At 36.4% G+C, this 18,302-nt stretch overlaps 1 protein-coding gene across 9 annotated transcripts in view; it reads left to right on the top strand.

The window, feature by feature from the left end:
* The window catches only part of INVS (inversin), a 94,279-nt gene that overhangs the window by 44,689 nt on the left and 31,288 nt on the right, over positions 1–18,302 (top strand). For all 9 annotated transcript variants that reach the window (XM_017813212.1, XM_017813205.1, XM_017813208.1 and 6 more), the window contains 3 exons: positions 7,128–7,308; positions 10,110–10,219; positions 14,634–14,805. In XM_017813212.1, coding sequence (XP_017668701.1) covers positions 7,128–7,308; positions 10,110–10,219; positions 14,634–14,805 — 463 coding nt within the window. The remainder of the gene's footprint in view (positions 1–7,127; positions 7,309–10,109; positions 10,220–14,633; positions 14,806–18,302) is intronic.

Raw genomic sequence — 18,302 nt, forward strand, 5'->3', positions numbered from 1 at the left:
TAGAAATATTTTTATTCCCTTGAAATTTTTTATTTTAGTCCACTGACTCTTTGAGAATGAAATGGTTTGCTTTTCCTAATATCCAGAATTTTATAAAAAAAAATCTTAACTATTTTTTCTCTCTTGAAAGGGGTTTCTTCTGAGTTCTACAGAAAAATGTCTTTGCTCTAACTCATGGACTATGTGTGTGCTCTTAATTAGTTTGATATATTTAACTTCATTTCGAGAGTAAGGGAGGGAGGACAGGCTTGCAAATTTTCATAGTTAAAATGGCCAGTCATATTGATCATTTCAGTTGCATCTTGCAACTGATTTCTATGTTATGTGTCTTTTCTTCATTATTTGAAAGGTTTTTTTCTTAGTTAACTGTGCTGAAAAGTCTAGTTTAATTTGGCCTTTCAAGTCAGAATTCTGGGAAATACTTGGTCAAGTATCAGTCAGCCCACAATCAGTTTGTTGAAAGACCTTCCACTATTTTTGTGGACGGATTTAATACTTTTTGCCTTGATGGCATATTTTCTCTTTTTACAGTGTTTCAGTTTCATTTTCTACAATGAAAGAATTAATGGGTACAATGAAATCATATGCTCAGCTTGATTTTTACCTTGGTTTTTATTTTGTAGAAATCTCTGAAATTCATTAACGTGGAAAGATAAAGAAGTCTCAATTGAAATTTTCTCTCCCATTACAACAATCTTCCTGTATCTTTGTCTTTCAAAGATCTTTCAGAACTAGACACATAGTGATTGTATGCCAACTAGTAGGACTTACATGTCTGTCTCCCTGATTAGCTAGAAAGCTGAGAATTTAAGTGTGGCATGTGAAAACTTGCTTTGCTTTTCTCCAAATCACATCAGCAATCTTACAGTTAGTGATACCTTTTTTCACTATAAAAATAGTATTTGAGAAGTTTCCAGTGTTAAAGCAATTTTATTTCTGTATTACTTCTGTTTATTCAAGATGTTTGTAATTTGTACTTAGTTGTGAAGTAATTTGTTAAAAACAAAATTTGGTCCACACTAGAGAAATAAATTTGCTGAAAAGTATGTAAGGATATGAGTATTCAAAACAGACATTTTCAAATGTTAGTTAGTCAAGACAAATGTTTTTAATAGTTGTGCTGTGTTGGCCTCAGTCAACAGCCTAACACCTGCACAGCTGCTGATTTACCTCCCCTCTTGCAAGACAGAGAAAATAGAAGGAAGACAAGAAGACTTGTGGGTGAAGATAATGGCAATTCAGTATAGAAAGCAAAAGCTGCATGCAAAAAAGGAAATTTATTCCCATCAGCAGGCAGATGTTAGCCACTCCCAGGAAAGTGGAAAAAGAGTTTCATGAAGCATGCTTAATTGTGCTTGGGAAGGCAAATGGTGTAGCCATGGGCATCCTCCCTGCCCTCCCCGTGTCCCTGAGCTATTTTGCTGCACATATTATATGGTATGGAATATTGCTTGGGTTAGGTTGTGTCAACTGTCCCAGCTGTGTCCTGTTGCAGTCTCTTGCCCACCCCCAAACCACTCACTGGGGAAGCAGGGTAACAGGACAGGGCAGGGCATAAAAAGGAGAAATCCTTAATGCTGTGCAAAGCACTATTCAGTAACAGCCAAAAGATAGGTATGTTATCAACAGTTTTAATCAGAAATATAAAGCCCAGCACCATACCTGCTGCTGCAAGGAAAATTAACTCTGTCTCATTGAGATGCACTACATACAAAGGGTTAAAAGTACCTGTCTCCATACTGGAGGTGTTCTCAAAGTTTTTCTTTAGGTAATACAGAATCATGGTCATGCCTGGGTTTTTTGTTTTGTTTTGTTTTGTTTTTAAAAACTCTGACAGTTAAAAGAATCATAGAATAGTTTGAGTTGAAAGGAAACTTTTAAAGGTCATCTAGTCCAACCTCCCCTGTGATGGAGAGGGACATCTTCAGCTAGATCGGGGTCCCACCCAACCCTTTGAACACTCCCAGGAATGGGACATCCACAGCTTCTCTGGCCAACCTGGTACAGTGCCTCACCACCCTCACAGTAAAGAATTTCTTCCTAATATCCAATCTAAACCTACCCTATTTCGGATTAAAATCATTCTGCCTTGTGCTATCACTATATGCCCTTGAAAAAGGACCTCTCCAGCTTTCTTCCCCTTTCAGGTAGTGGAAGGCTGTTGTAAGGTCTCCCCAGAGCCTGCTCTTCTCCAGGCTGAACAATCCCAGCTGTCGGAGTCTTTCCTCATAGGAAAGGTGATCCCACCTTCTAATCATCTTTGTGGCCCTCTTCTGGATTCACTCCAACAGGTTGATATCCTTCCTGTACTGGGGACCCCAGAGCTGGATGAAGTACTCCAAGTGGAGTCTCAGAGGAGGGAGTAGAGGAGCAGAATCACCTCTCTCAACCTGCTGGCCTCGCTCTTTTTGGTGCAGCTCAGAACACAAGTGGCTTTCTGGGCTGTTAATGCCCATTGCTGGCTCGTGTCCAGCCTTTCATCCACCAGCACTCCCATGTCCTTTTTGGCAGGGTTGCTCTCGGTCTTTCATCCCCCAGCCTGTATTGGTACAGGAGGTTGCCCCAACCCAGGTGCAGCACCTTGCACTTGGTTTTGTTCAACTTCGCGAGTTTCCCATGGGCCCACTTCCTGAGCTTGTCCAGGTCCCTCTGGATGGTATCCAATCCCTTAGGTTTGTTAGCTGTACCACTCAGCTTGGTGTTGTCTGCAGACTTACTAAGGGTGCACTTGATCCCTTTGTCTGTGTCATTGATGAATACATTAAATATCACTGGTTCCATTGTAGCCCCTGAGGGACACCAGTTGTCTTCGATATCCATTGGGACATTGAGATGGTGACTACTACTCTGGATGCAGCAGTTCCTTATCTACCTGAGAGTCTATCTTTAACACTGTGGAAGAGTTCCCCAGAAAATTATTTTTCTCTAGTGTCCTACTTGGAATTCTCCAGTGCTGCTTTACAAAAACTTGACAAAAGTTTAGTTGCTTTAGTTTTATTGAGACAACAGTCTATAGTACTGACAAATATTGTCTTGTTTTTCTATAGTCTGCCTTTGGATGTGGCCATTTATTGCCTCCTGTCAATAAGGTCATCTTTCTGTTTGATATTTGTATAGTACAAAGTCCGTTGATATTGCCAAAATAAACAATAATGAAAAGAGCTCAACTGAATTCTGAAGAAATAGATTGGGTTTGCAGGGGTCACAGTTATGCACAAATTGGTTATATCTAATATTGAATTCCATGAAATACAGCGAAAATGGAACTCAACATATGTAGAAAGTAAATGTGAAGCAGAGAGAAACTCTAATCTGGAGATCCTCTCATGGTCAACTTCCTTTTCCACCTTTCCAGATTCAGCAGTGCTTGATTACATGAAAAACGTTGGGAAGATTTAAGGAGAAAAGAACAGAATAAGGTTCCATTAATATGATGGAAGCCACTGCTTAGTACTCTGTCTATTTTGTATCTCTTCTCTTTATTTATTGTTCATGGTAAGAGACATGACATTTACTTATACCACACTTTCCATTATTATTTACAATTCCATTGTTCTAATTGCCACCGAAAAATGCTTAGCTTCTGTTTCTTCTGTGTATTTTTCTTAAAATATTAATACAGTATGACAGTTTAATTATAGCTAGTTTTAGACCAAACCCACTGAAATTCCAAAGAAATTATACTCTTGAATGTAGGCAGAAAGAAGCCTAGAAAATTTTAGTGTAAGTGGCCAAAAATTTCAAAACACACAAGAACTTTTAGACTAGACTATAAATTAGAAGATTCTTTACCATTTTGCAAAAGTAACATTTTTTACTATGGGGGATATGTTTTTGGCAACATCAGTGACCTCAAGCGAGGAGTTTTAGGAGTCATTTATTTAGTATGTTCTTGTGCTTCTGGAAGGCTTGAAGGTTAGGTATCAGGATTACATCAATAAATTATAGGTAAAGTAAAGAAGCATTTGTTTTCTTGTTTGTCCATTTTGTTCAAAGATGTTTTCCTCTCATTAATAACTTCTGTGCATATCGTCATTCATATTTAGTCATTCTTAAAAGTGATTCTGACAAACGGAGTTTTTGCAGTGGGCTCTATACTCCCCCTGCTGATGTCTATGAATAGACAAAAAGTAAGCATATTATCAGTTATCTTTTTCTTGAAAATTCTTAAGGCTGGGGAAGAATATACAATTTTTCACAGAACTGTACTGGTTCAGGTAAATGCTTTTGAATGCTTATTGTAAGAAGTGTTATACATGCTTTGATTGTTGTGGGTTTGCATGTAACAATATTAATTTCAATTGTATTTAGTTGAGAGTCACATTTATCATTTTTTAATGTTTTTTAATAGATCATCTGTTACTGTACTAGATGTATTAATGAACTCCAGTATGTTCCAAGTATGTTAGTTTTTTTCTCTAGGAAAATGTGGCTAACACTACTGATATCTAATCTAAAACTGACGAAGTTTTTTATATGTGAGACAGGCAACTTAATTAGCATTTAATTAGCATTGGCAGATGTTGTTCCTAAGCCACTCTCCATCATCTTTGAAAAGTCACGGAGAACAGGAAAGCCAAGGACTGGAGGAAAGCCAATGTCACTCCAGAGTCTTCAGAAAGGGAAGAAGGATGACCCAGGAAACTACAGGCCACTCAGCATCACCTCAGTCCCCAGAAAGGATGCACTGCCAGCAGGTTACAGGAGGTGATTTTGCCCCTCTACTCAGCCCTGACAAGGCGGGATCTGGAGTCCTGTCTCCAGTTCTGGGCTCCCCAGTTCAAGAAAAACCAGGAGCTATTGGAGAGGGCCCAACCAAGTGCTATGAAGGTGATGAGGGGACTGTAGCATCTCTTTAAGGAGGAAAGGCTGAGAGAACTGGGACTGTTCAGCCTGAAAAAGAGACAACTGAGAGGGAATCTTATCAATATATACAAATATCTTAAGTGTGGGTGTCAAGAGGTTGGAACCAGACTTCTTAGTAGTGCCCAGTGACAGGATAAGGGGCAACGAGCACAAACTGAAACATGAGAGGTTCCATCTGAATATGAAGAAAAACTTCCTTACTGTGAGGGTGACTGAGCATTGGAACAGGCTGCCCAGAAAGGTGATGGTGTCTTCTCTGGACATACTCAAAACCCACCTGGATGTGATTCTATGCAACCTGCTATGAACCTGCTTTAGCAGGGGGTTGGACTAGATGATCTCCAGAGGTCCCTTCCAATGCCAACTATGGTGTGATTCTCTGTTTTACATACTAAGTATGTAAATGTTTAGCTCTAGAAAATTTACATTATTCAAATATTAGGAGGTTTAAGTTGACACTGTAAGAAGGTAAAACAGGAAGAAACAAAGAATCAGGGCATTGCAGAGTTGAAGTTACTACTGCAGTATTAACTTAGCCAGATTGCACTTAGAAAATATGGTGAAATCTACTTGTCCTAGTTAGAACAGCTGGGACCAGTTCATCATTGTATAGGTGTAACCCAAAACTGTGTATTCTATAGCCTTCCATGCCATTTCCCAGAAACTGTTGTCAATGAACCATTTACACTATCTGCCCATAGAGCCTGACTCCTCAGGCTATAAACTGGGTGTTAAGAGGCCTGCGAGACAGGAGGGTGCTCTTGTCCTCATGCCCATTGAGGAACCTCCCGCCCTGAGGGAGGTACTGGGCATTCCTGCCTGAACTGGAGGATATATAATCTTGGAGTCTTGGGACCTTTTTTAACCACTCGTGGGATCCAGAGGAAGACTGCAGATCACCGCTCTCAACCAGACTGTAACAGCACTCTCACCAACAGGTTTTCCCCTCTCCTTTTCCTTTGGACTCAGGGGGCCCAAAGAACACCACTCTGTTCATGCCCCAGGGTACTGGGTTATACATTTGGGGTTTGTGGGTTAAAACCAATTGTTTGTCTGTATAATCATACTTACTGTATTATTTTATTAAATTGTTATTCTGACTTGTAATCTCTCTTTTGAGTTGAGTTCATTTCCCCTGCTGGTTTACCTTTAAACCAGCACACTACTCTAAATGTATTCTTTTTTTTATCCATTACATAGAAAATATAGAATGTACAACTTAGGTCAATTAATATTTGAATAGAAACTGTAACTCTGGAATTTCCTGACTTTCTTCTTGATTTATCGTTCTCAATGTTAGATGTTTGTTTTCTGTGTACTAGTTTCTACACATCAAATAATGCAAATGCAAGTGATTTTATGGCCTATTTGTGTACCATTTTCTTTAGTGATACCTCTTTTTGTTTTCCAGGAAAGTTAAGTTTAAAGCTTGTATTTCATGGGCCTTTATGATACTCAACATTTGGAGATCTCTACACTGCTAAAATGATATTCATTTGTGTCTGTTGTGTTCTTTTACTGGAGAAAGTAATGAAGAGAAATCTCTGTAGAAAAATGTCATGAGAGAGGAAATTATCATAGCACAAAACTATATATCTAGGAGCCTTATGTGAAAGTAATTTAGCCTATTTTTTAAGAAAGGTCATGAAAGCTCAAGTTATGTCTGTTAGTGCCTATGTTATGTGATCATGATACTTTAAAAGATTTTTTTGAATTCAAAATTAAGCCCATTACAAGTAGATGCATTCATTAGAAGTACTTTCTAACTTTTATCCTGTCTGCTAGAGACCTTGACAGCTCCTTTAGAAATACTTTGGGGGTGTAAAATGCTAGAAAAATATTATAAAGAAAGCCATAAGATTAATTTGTGCAAAAAGGAGAGTGTTCTGGGTGAAAACATGAAGATATGTATGTCATTTTCATCATAGAAAATCATGCAAGAAGATCTAGTTATTTTCTCAAGAGTCTGAGTTAGTATTTTAAAAATCTATGTAAGGAGCCACTTGCAAAACAAACTGGTAAAACTACAGGGTTTATACTAGAAATCAGGTCTGGTACAATAAAATAGTATAAAAAAATTCTGTAAGAAATACTTGAAAGTAGTCTATATGGTAACAAAAGTATTTGGTTGTAGAGCTATAGTCTACTGAACAAGGACAGTTTATCTCCTTAATATAAGACTAAAAAAATATCTGTAAAGATTATGTAGTTCTTCTTTTCAATTTAAATATCTTTTAATTTTGTGTTGATTTTTTTTAAAGGAAGCTGCACCTACAGAATCTCTGCTTAACTGGCAAGACTATGAAGGACGAACTCCCCTTCATTTTGCTGTTGCAGATGGGAATGTAGCAGTTGTCGATGTCCTGACCTCCTACGAAGGCTGCAATGTAACATCTTATGACAACTTGTTTCGAACTCCCCTTCACTGGGCAGCCTTACTTGGTAAACTGGACAATGCTGAAATCATTTAGTCATTAATTGACTGTAGTGATTAATCTTTGTCTGTGATTTTTATTTCATTCCAGCCTGACATTATGCAAACTAATCTTCTAGAACAATAGTAGTTTCTGCTAGACCAAGAGTAGAAGTTTGTGTGTCAATTGCTTGTTTTAGTTTCAGATTCTCTATGAAGCATTGTAAAATGCAATACTTCAAGAGGCTATATATGCTGATGGTTTAAGAACAGTTAGAGCACATTGAGATGTTCTTGCATATGTAGCTTTGATCATAGGTTAAAAAAGCCAGTGGTACAGTGGTGTCTGAAGTGGTGTGTGCACACGCCAGCATGAATGCAAGACAATCTATTGGAGTACATGAAGAAAATATCAGAACTTGTTTATTTTTTATCTGAAAAATATTAGAGAACTTTACTAATATTTCATATATGGATTGATGCTAGTACCCTCACTTGGGCCACATGTAAGATGACCACATAGGGTTTGTGAGGTGCCTGAGAGAGGAGAGTAGCTCCACAACACAAAGTGATTGACAGTGGCATCACCAGTTGTGTTCACTTTCAGCCTATTGTGATGTATTGCAGTTTATGTGTGCTCAGTTAAGTGGATTTATGATTATGTTATCTAGTTTTTATTAAACTACCCCTCACAAAATAAACAAATGACTTAAAAAGATTCCCACAAAGAAACCGCAGATAATCGGATAATACCAGCACAAGTGAACAACAAAAAAATGGCAGAGCTGGCACTTCTCCTACTTATAGAAAAAGCTCTTTGTCAGTCACGTTATGACAATCTAATCAGATCTTACAACAAGTTTTATTCAAAAAAGGGCTTTTTTCTGTTCAGATTGTTACCCTGAGACTCAGATGCTCTGTAAATTTTAACCTTCCGTATGTGAATTCTGCACAGTTTGATTTTACAGGTTACAAAGCTGGATCTTTGCAAAACAAGTTAAAACTTGATTAAATAGAAAAAGTCTTAATGCAGGGAAAGGCAAACCATAAAATTATAGCCACAAAAATAATATGATTTAGAAAATTGACTTCCTATTTTCCATTCTTCTGTGTGCAGGAGGAAAAAATAATCACCTTGTACTAGATAAAAGAATCTTTAAACAGTCTCTCTCCCCTTTTAACAGGCTTCATCCCAATGACCCTTTGGGACACTGCAGACAAAGAATGCCAATAAAAGAATCATATTGCTCACTGGAGCAAGTTACTGCAACTCCAGTGACAATATACATGTAGTTTGGTTATGTCTATTAAAAAAAAAAGAAAAGCAAAAAAAAAAAGATATTCTCAAGTTTGCATTTGCATTGAAGTAGGGATATTGAATATTTACAGAGAAATTATGAAGCATTTTAAGTGTCATAGGATCAGTCTCCCAAAGAAATACTCATTACACTTGGTTCTGCCCAAGAAGCAAAATTTATTGTGTTTTGAAATTGATTGTATTTAAGAGAGAAGTTTTGTCTCTTGGAAAAATGGATTGTCTAATCAATGTAGAATAAAGGGCGAAGATGTGCCAAGACCTCCAAGAGTACTTTGTGAACTTGATGAGATCTCTAGGTGGCACGGGCCCTTGGGGAACTTGTGGTTGGTAAATCATTATTAATTTTTATGCTTCTGGTTTTAAGCTAAATACTAAATGTTATATGTAGATCTCAAAGAGACTAAGATGTTACTATATAGGTTAACAGTAGGAAATTTAAAGTAGTGCAGGGTTACAGCCACAGATTTTCTGTAGTGATGTGACTGCATCTTAGGATGCTGTTGCTTCTGTTACCTTTTCTTTTGTGTAGATAAAAGTCTCAGCCAGGTTAGATCTCTTCTAAGTAAAAGTATTACAGAAACAACAGTTCTTGACTTCAAGAAATAAGTTTTAATCCTTACATTAATGTCCAAGTGAGATCCATCTTTGCACCAATTTGTTTACTGTTGCACACAATACAAATTTTTTTTCAACTCCCTCAAACCTTCTTTCCCGTAGATAATTCAGCTAGGCCTCCTGTCCTGATTAGAGAGTTAAGTTCCCTTTTTCTAGTTGTCTGTCCTGAAAGTTCAGGCGACTGGTTTTCAGGCTCAGTACTCCTATGGTTTTCCTGCTAGAATTGCACTCCAAATCAACTTCTCCCAGTGCACCTCAATTTACTTCTAATAGTCTTCAGGTGGGAAGACCATAGCAACATTACATCTCTTCTTTTTGTGCTTTCAAGCAAGCATATGAATGGATCAGTTGACTTTAGTAGCAATATACTATACTCTGTTTCCCTGTCTATGAAGTCAATATAAATTTTATCCATCCCTCAAAAATGTTGTGATTTTAATCTAAAAATATTCTAATCTGTTTTGATGGAAGGAGTTGTGTGTGAGTTTGTTGTTAATGGTACCTGGTAGTAGACTGACCTCTAGATTCTGATACACATTTTCAGTTGAAATTTTGGTTAAACAAATCCTAAGTAAAGAATTTACACTTGATTTCTGTAAAACAATGTGACCTATGATGAAATTGTCAATGTTAGTTTAGCCTGTCTTTTAATGTACAAATAATGGACAAATGCTCATCATCATCAGTCTATGATCACTTTACTGTTTCTGACTGACCTGTCACTCAAATGCAGTGTCTCAGCTGAATTGTCATAAGCTTTTTCTGGAAAAGTTCAACTAATTCGTTGCAAAGTTTTGATTTGGTTTGTTGTAGTTTTTTCTTTTTTTTTTTTAATATTGAGATGTTTAACTTTAGGATTTGATATTTATCTGGTTTTATTATGTTATTTTTTCTCAGGTCATGCACAGATTGTCCATCTCTTATTAGAAAGAAATAAGTTTGGAACCATCCCATCTGATAGTCAAGGTGCAACACCCCTACATTATGCAGCGCAGAGCAACTTTGCTGTAGGTAGCACATACCCTAAATGTGAAGTAAATGTATTTTGCTGAAATATTTATAGTGTAACAAAGTGTTTGAGTTGTTTTTGAAATCATATAAGCACAGTGTTGTTGGCATGAGTTTAATTCAAACTTTTCCTCTGTTATGTGATATAAGTGTGGTTAATTTCAAACTATTAAAAATAGATTTTTAAAAAAACTAACTTGCTGTACAAAGAAAGGCACTTTGAGCTATATATTTGCATCAGGACACACAATAGTCATTCAGGTGCTTCAACAGAAAGCAGAATGGCACCTAACTTTTTACAGTCCTTTTACTTTTTAAGGCTCATTGTAGCAAAATCTAAGCAGTTATAAGCAGTATTTAGGGTAAGATGACCTGTATGAGTATTTACACAGCTGCTGCAGTACCAGTCAAACCAGTCTTTGCATTCAAGAAGGTGATTAACTTATGAATATTTGGTATTATGAATGAGCTGTTGTCTCATAAAGTATGGCTGAAGAGTTGAGTAACTTTTATCGTAATTCTTCAGGAGCACTATATTTTTAAGTTTTTAAAATGTTTTTTAAATTCAGACAACAAAGAAAATTGGTTTCTCAGACAGCCTAATTCTTACTTTGGTATAATAGGTATTTTCTTCCCAGAGCAAGATCAGATACAGAACAACCAAGTATAAAACTCAGCAGTTTAATGATTGCTGGTCATAGATGTTACAGAAATAGTTCTCAAGTGCTGGAATTTATGAAAGCTTTTCTCAAGCTCCTCTGCCCCTCATAGTTTTCATAACCTTCCTTTATAAAAAGGGTTATTTAGTGCCTAATTAATGTAGTTATGTAGTCCATATTGCAAAATTTTCTTAACAGGGATACTAATTTAGGTCTTTCTTCCATACCTGCATGTTAATTTTATCTGGAAGTACAATTGAAAGAGGGAACTGACCAATGTCTGTTAATGCTACAGCTGACACCTCATGCCTCCTTCTGAGAGTGAGTTTTGGGAGTTTGGTGGGGTATTTTTGGAGTTGATCTTTAGTAAGACCATCCAGATATTTTTTAAATTCAGACTTTTGTTGAAGTATACTTTTGTGTATAATTTTTACTTTTTTAGATAATTATTTTTTGATGCTGGTTATTGTCTGTTGTGGGGTATGTTCTATTTGGGTCTAGCTCACACACCTAAAGTATTTGTGTTGTAAAAGACTTTCTTTCAAGTTTGAGTTAACTCTTAGATAGAATGCTTGTATTTATTATCTGGTGATTAACTCTGCATTCTTTTATCTTTTTTCTTTTCTATATTGATACATTTCTAAAAAACAATTTTTCATACTGGCTTTCTTTCTCTGGGCTTCATTCAGTTGATTGAAACATCTTCATTATGTTGCTGCCTTTTGATCTCATCGGCCAGGCAAATATAATATCATTTAGGTTTTTTATGGAAAAATAAAGTACATGGTGGAATCAGACATTCTTTAGTAATCTTGTGTACTTACAATGAATGTACTGTATCCCATCTTACACGAAGAAACAAACAGGAGAGTTTCATTTAGATCTGCAAGCCTCTTTTATCTGGAGACATGTTCAAAAGCCCTTGCCTAAATTATGTCTGGAGCCTCTCTCTGTTTTTACTAGTCCGGTTGTTTCAGAGCACCACTGTTTGCTTTTTTTTTTTCTCCATTATATGCATATCATTGAGTAATTCTCATCACTGCATTCCATATACATAGTCACATAACTGAGTGGAGACACATCCATGTTCTGGCATATAGAGTAACAACTCTATATTTACAGTTTGAGATTCACATTGTTGTTCTATTCAGTCTGCCCAAGTTTGGATAGGTGTGGTGTGTTCCTCAGTTAGGTCCTTAGTCCCTAATACGAAGACAGTTTGTTCTTTTGTGTTTATTGTAAATATTTGCATGGCTTTCAGTTTTATTTGCTTCGATATTTTGTTCTTTCTTCTGTTTTTTGCTGGTTACTTCCTATAATATGACATTTTTGGGTTTTTTAAAGACTGAAGAGATTTAGCCAACTCTTAATTTATGTGAAGAATTTGTTCCCTAGGACTAACTTATCCCCACTTACTACAGACAGGAAAAATTCTAGAAGAGAAGTTACCTAATATAACCACCCAAATAGGTTGCCTGAAATTTAGATGGTGTAGAACGCCCAAATAAACATCTCTTTTTAAATTCATGTGTGAAGGAAGATGCTCTATTTGTATTGACTTCAGTATGCAGAATGCAGAGCTAAATATATTTTTTTCCTGAATTTTTCCAGAAGAGTCCAAAACAATGTACTTTCCTTTCACATACTCACATAGATAGATCTAGTAAATGAAATGTGGATACCCCATCTTATTCTTAAATATCCAAAAATAATATTTAATATTTTTCAGAGTTTCCTGATAGCACAAAATAAAGTGATACAGGTTTACCTCTATGCTTTACTGTTATTTTTCAACTTTGTTCTTTTTTATGGTTTTTTCTCCACTTTTTTAACAGTGCTAAAATACATGTGATCTTACGTAACAAAATACATGTAGAATTATGCTGATTGGTACTTCTGTTTTCTGAGTTCTTAATCATCCTGTTGTAATTTAATTTCACTTTGCTTTCAAATTGGGATAACTTCATTTTGGAAAATAATGATTATAGCATTGTGGGATTTTCTTCCATTTTTTTCCAATTAAAAACTGTAGAAAGGAAAGAGTAGTTGAAAGAAACGCTGCTTGGCTAAACTTAATGGAAAAATAAAATTACTAATTTGTATTTTTTCGAATATGTGCCTTAATATTGAAGAAGTACAACCTCCACAGTGCTTTTTGCTTTGCAGGATTTCAAGCAGTGCAGAGTATTGGTAGGGGGCTGAGTTGCTGCCCTAACGAGAAGCCATTTGTGTCTGTGGTGTAGTGGTGGTCACAGAGCTATAAACACATGCTGGTTTGTGTGGAAGGCTTAATGCTTCCATTTCTCATTGTTTCTGGCTGGACCTTTGTACAATAAACTGATAGTTCAGACCTAAATTCACAAAGCTGCAAGGATCTTAGATCATATTAACACAAGATAAATGAGAAATTTCCTTTTTCTTTAGAGGGATGAAATTATAAGTAGTAGTGAAAATAAATTCAAACTAATCAATAGTACTTGGGTATTTAAGCACCTTTGTGATTATTAGCATTTAATTCCTTATAGACAAGAAACTCTCATCCTATCCAGAGCAGTGATAGAGCTATTTTGGGGTCACATAGGGAGAGGGCTAAAATAGTGTTAATACTAAAATGTCAATGTAAAGTAAAATAACGAAACCTGCGATTTTTTCAGTTTTTATTGGCTAGCCTGTCAGTGACTCTTCAGAGATGTTTTCTAGCTGTTAAACACACAGCCTTTTAAAGGCATTGGATAGAAAAAGGAAAATCCTCTCCTTATTCTTTTTCTAGCACTTGTAACTTTCTCTTCCTTCCTTTCCCGTGTGACTTATTAAGAATCTAGGAGCAGGTTAAAAAAGTGGACTTGTTTACTGAGAGCTTAACACAAACACAACATTTGAAGAAATAAATCTTTTTGTTTTGATTTAAATAGAGATTTTAGTGTAACAGTTGCAGAGGAAAGTCAACTCAGTTGTAAAGATTTTCTTAATCTTTTCTGATTTATAATATTTAAGTAATTAGGAACCTGTTGATATTATTAAATATTAGGAAATATATCTGTGTTGCCCCAAAAGTATGTTTTTTTAATAGTCAAATTATTAGGGTTTGACAAAGTAAAATATTTGCATGTGCAGTTACATTTGTAATGGGAGAAAAAAATATGTTGGAAGAATATTTCGAAGGGACATTATTTTCAGGGGAGGTTCAGGTTGGACATCAGGAGGAATTTCTTCACAGAAAGGATGATTAGACATTGGAGTGTGCTGCCCAGGGACGTGGTGGAATCACCGTCCCGGGAGGTGTTTAAGGAAAGACTGGATGTGGCGCTCAGTGCCATGGTCTGGTTGACAGGGTGGTGTTTGGTGAAAAGGTTGGACTTGATGAGCTCGGAGGTCTTTTCCAACCTAAATGATTCTGTGATTTTTATCATCATTGTATTGCAGTAATGTTTTGATAAACCAGTAATATTTTTCCCATTGCTTTCTTCTCAGTGACTACAGTGTCTTTTTCTTCATTATGATGAACACATGATGTCTGACACTAAAAAGAAAAAATTATGAAATAAATGACAGTGTTAAACTCCTAGTCAAGAATCCACTATGATTATTGGTGAGGAAAAAGGCATAGCAGAAAATACAGTGCTCCTGTTGAGTTATAAATATGAAAAGGAAAAACTAAGCTTTGATTTGCTTCATAAACGGCTAAATGAGACACAGTAGTTTCTTGTTATTACAGATTCCTTTTAATCTTAATTTCAACAGTATTTCTTTTCAGGAAACAGTTGAAGTATTTTTGAAACATCCTTCTGTAAAAGATGACTCAGATCTTGAGGGAAGAACATCCTTCATGTGGGCAGCTGGCAAAGGCAGTGATGATGTTATTAGGACTATGCTGACTTTAAAATTGGATATCGATATCAATATGACAGACAAATACGCTGGCACAGGTAAGATGCTTTACAGCAAAGAACCACTGGACATTTCTGGTCAGTGTGATTTCCATCAGAAAAAACATTTTTAGAAGCTGTATTAGTCTTTTCCTGGATGCGTGCTTTAATCCTGAAAATATTTCTGCATTAGTTTAATAATGTATGAGTGTCAATTCTTTGCCTTATTGTGGGAAAGAAACAAACCTTTTCTTCATGGATTGTATCAGTTAATTTGAAATATAGCAAGAAGTACTGCTATGCTGCTGCCTAGATCTGGATCCTGGAAAAGGGAGAGCTGTTCTGTATTTTGAAGAATAAAATGAAATATAATTGCATAAAAAACCCTCTCTGAAAATGCCTATTAAAATGTATTTGTCAGTAAATACACAGTTTGAAACAATATAGAGCAAACTAACCAGTGAAGTGGCTAAATTATCATCATGAAAATTATAAGTACCATAGTTGTTTGTAAAGGTAGTGTAATAAAGATTAGAGCTATTGCACTTCTGTTGTCCAAAAAGTGAGTCAAACTTGATATCTCCCAAGTTTATCACCCCATTATCTGCCCAGAGCAAAAGATAAGTATGCAGCACAGTGATTCAGGATTCAAGCATGCAAGTCATGAAATTCAAAATTTCCTGTATAATATATGAATTTATCTCATTCATGAAAAAATATAAGAATTTGTGGTATAAATATTGTACTTATGTAGTGTTTTCGACAAAAGCAGGATAACAATTCTGACAGGTGTCAAAGTGTTTCTGCATTATTTATAGAAAAAAGAGGAGACTGTGGATATATTGGGCATGAATTGGAGGGGTTTGATAGCAGGGAGCTTCAAACAGTTAGATGTGTAGGAGGAGGTCAGGAACTACCCAGTGCCACACACAGCCAGGTCACAATGTTAGAAGTTAAGTGCAAAACTGTATACCTGTGTATAATAAGTAGTAAAATGACAGCCAAGCTCATAGTCAGACCACACATCCATGAATAATACAATAAATACAATAAATACAATAAATACAATAAATACAATAAATACAATAAATACAATAATACAATAAAGGGCATTTGTCCTATGTAATTTTAAACAGATAAGAATGTATAATTGCAATGTTTGTTTATATAAATTTTCATGTATTTGTTGACTGCATACATATGCAAACTAGCCTAAGCTGCATGGTTAGATTTAGGAAACTTATAGTGTCGATTTATATCAACCAAGAAATGAAGATATGAGTTTAATAGCTTTTGTCTTTTCAGAGTGCACTTCGAATAACATACAAATGGTAAATAAATGTCACGTCAGGGTTGTGTGGTTCAGGATTTTTAAACGTAGATTGTATGAATATTATTTTCATATTAAAATTTGAATTTCTTTCATTTTCTTTGGTGATATGCTGGGTCTCAACAAAAAGCAAAATACACTTAACATAAAATTCTATTCAAATATCTAAATTCTTGCTTTTCTTACAATGTAGCACACTGAAAAATAATCAGTCTTTCCAAGTTGTGGTAGTTTGTAATTTTTGAGTATAAGAAATACTGCAACAAATAAAATATCAGTCTTCATGTTTAATGACTTTAAAAGCGATATACTCTATGATTGTACTCATTTCATCTTTTATCAGTCTTACCTACATTTGCTACTTCCTGACAGTTCCCTTTTAAATACTTTACAGTACTTGTTTCAGACCTTAAGGTGGAGTAATGTAGTTACTCTGCAAACCTCCTTACAAAAGGTTTTCTTCTTTGCAGACAGTACTCACATACTGTGTTTCTGAAATTACTCAGGTCTGGATTTCATGCTCGAATAATTCAGGTGGTTGGGCTTATTATCTTTCGGTCTTAAACCTTTTGTAGCAGTGATATGTAATCACTTCTTAATCTTGATTTTGTTGTAGGGCTTTTAATCCAAGGAACTGAATGGGTTTTCCATTTACTTTAAAGTGCCGTTGTGGAGAACACACGAATAGTCTTAAAGTGGGGAACTGTGCTGTTTGTCGCTTGCTGTCGAGCAGCCTGAACTAAACCATTGTGCAAGCAAGTGCAGTAGCATGGGCTTTATTATAGGGAGCTGCAAACATTAAAGGAAGCGCACCAGTAAATCACTCTCTGATTTTTTTTTTACAAGGGTTCTTAATCATTCCCAATTTTTGGTAAGGGAAAAGTAGCGTTGCATTCTGATGGGAAATTATGCACTAGTAGAAAATAGTGTACATGCCACCGTGCCTGGGATACAGTTGCTGAGGAGAGTTCGAGGTTGTGTGTTTCTGACTTTTGTGTGCAACTCAGTTAAACTCAGTTATAATGTTGCGTTAACGCAGCCTTTTTGCATTTACTTAAAAAAGAGCAAGCTCTCCATTCAGCTTTGCTAGAACATCGAGACTCTCAGTATTGTGTAGGAGAATGACACCAAGGGAAAGGAATTTCCCTCTTCTCAGAGATCAGCGCTGCAGGAGCATTACAGGGGCAACTTTATAGCTCTGCCGTCACTGCGCACAATGGAGAAGGCTCTGTCTGTCGGCTGAACAAAGGGCCTATTGTAACCAGCTGGCTGAAGAATCTCTTCAGTCACCGTGACTCCATCACAGAAAATTTGGCTTACAAGAAAATATTGAGCACAAAGTGCGAAACGAGATGCCTGCGTCAGAATGAGTGATAGGGGGGAAGAACCAGCCAAGCTGACACAGCAGCTCTTTTTCTATTGTATTGTTACACACACCCCATGTGTCATCTGATGGAGTGGTTTACTGCCTTTAGTTTCATAAGAAATTCAGGACGAAAACCAGAACCTAGAGTTTACTTTGAGGTCAGACCATGAAAACCAGGCCCTTCCCAATGTACGAAGCGGCAGGGATCTCATTCTTGTTGAATTTCTACTGATAGCCACCCACTCAAATGGCTGCTGGAGATGCGCTTATTTTTCATGAGCTCGGTGAGCACTGCTGTGCTTTTTAGCTGCAACAGTTAAACGTCAGTGTCATCTCAAAAGCATGATTTCAATTACTAAGGCAGCACTTCTCATAGTGTCTCTGGCTGTGACCCCAGTGTCTCATTCATCTGTATCACAGTTCCAGTTGCTATCACTGATATTGAGACACTGTTTTATGGCAACACACTTCAGCTGGATTAGGTTCATGGACAATATGAACAACCTGAGCATTTTATTAGTACCTGTGTAACAGGTTATGCTGGGTTACTGTTTCATAAGGTGTACGGAGTTGGTACCACTGCTACACAGTAGCTGGCAGATCCAAAAAGCCAGACTGTTTTGATATTAGGGCTGCGGTTCAAGAAGCAGTTCCTTCTCACATTGGGCTTCATAATGTGCATTTCTGTATAATGCCTCTGCTGGATCCTGACCCTGTCTGGTTTAATATTAAACAAATGCATGTAGGTACATAAAACAAGACATCTAGATACTGTTTAGAACCCCATATTTTTCTTGCTTGAGCACACTCAATTCTCACTAAGGATGAATACCTCTGAAATTTCACAGGGAACTCACTTTA

Source organism: Lepidothrix coronata, unplaced genomic scaffold (genome assembly GCF_001604755.1).
Source record: "Lepidothrix coronata isolate B3197 unplaced genomic scaffold, Lepidothrix_coronata-1.0 Scaffold40, whole genome shotgun sequence".
Classification (NCBI taxonomy): Eukaryota; Metazoa; Chordata; class Aves; order Passeriformes; family Pipridae; genus Lepidothrix; species Lepidothrix coronata.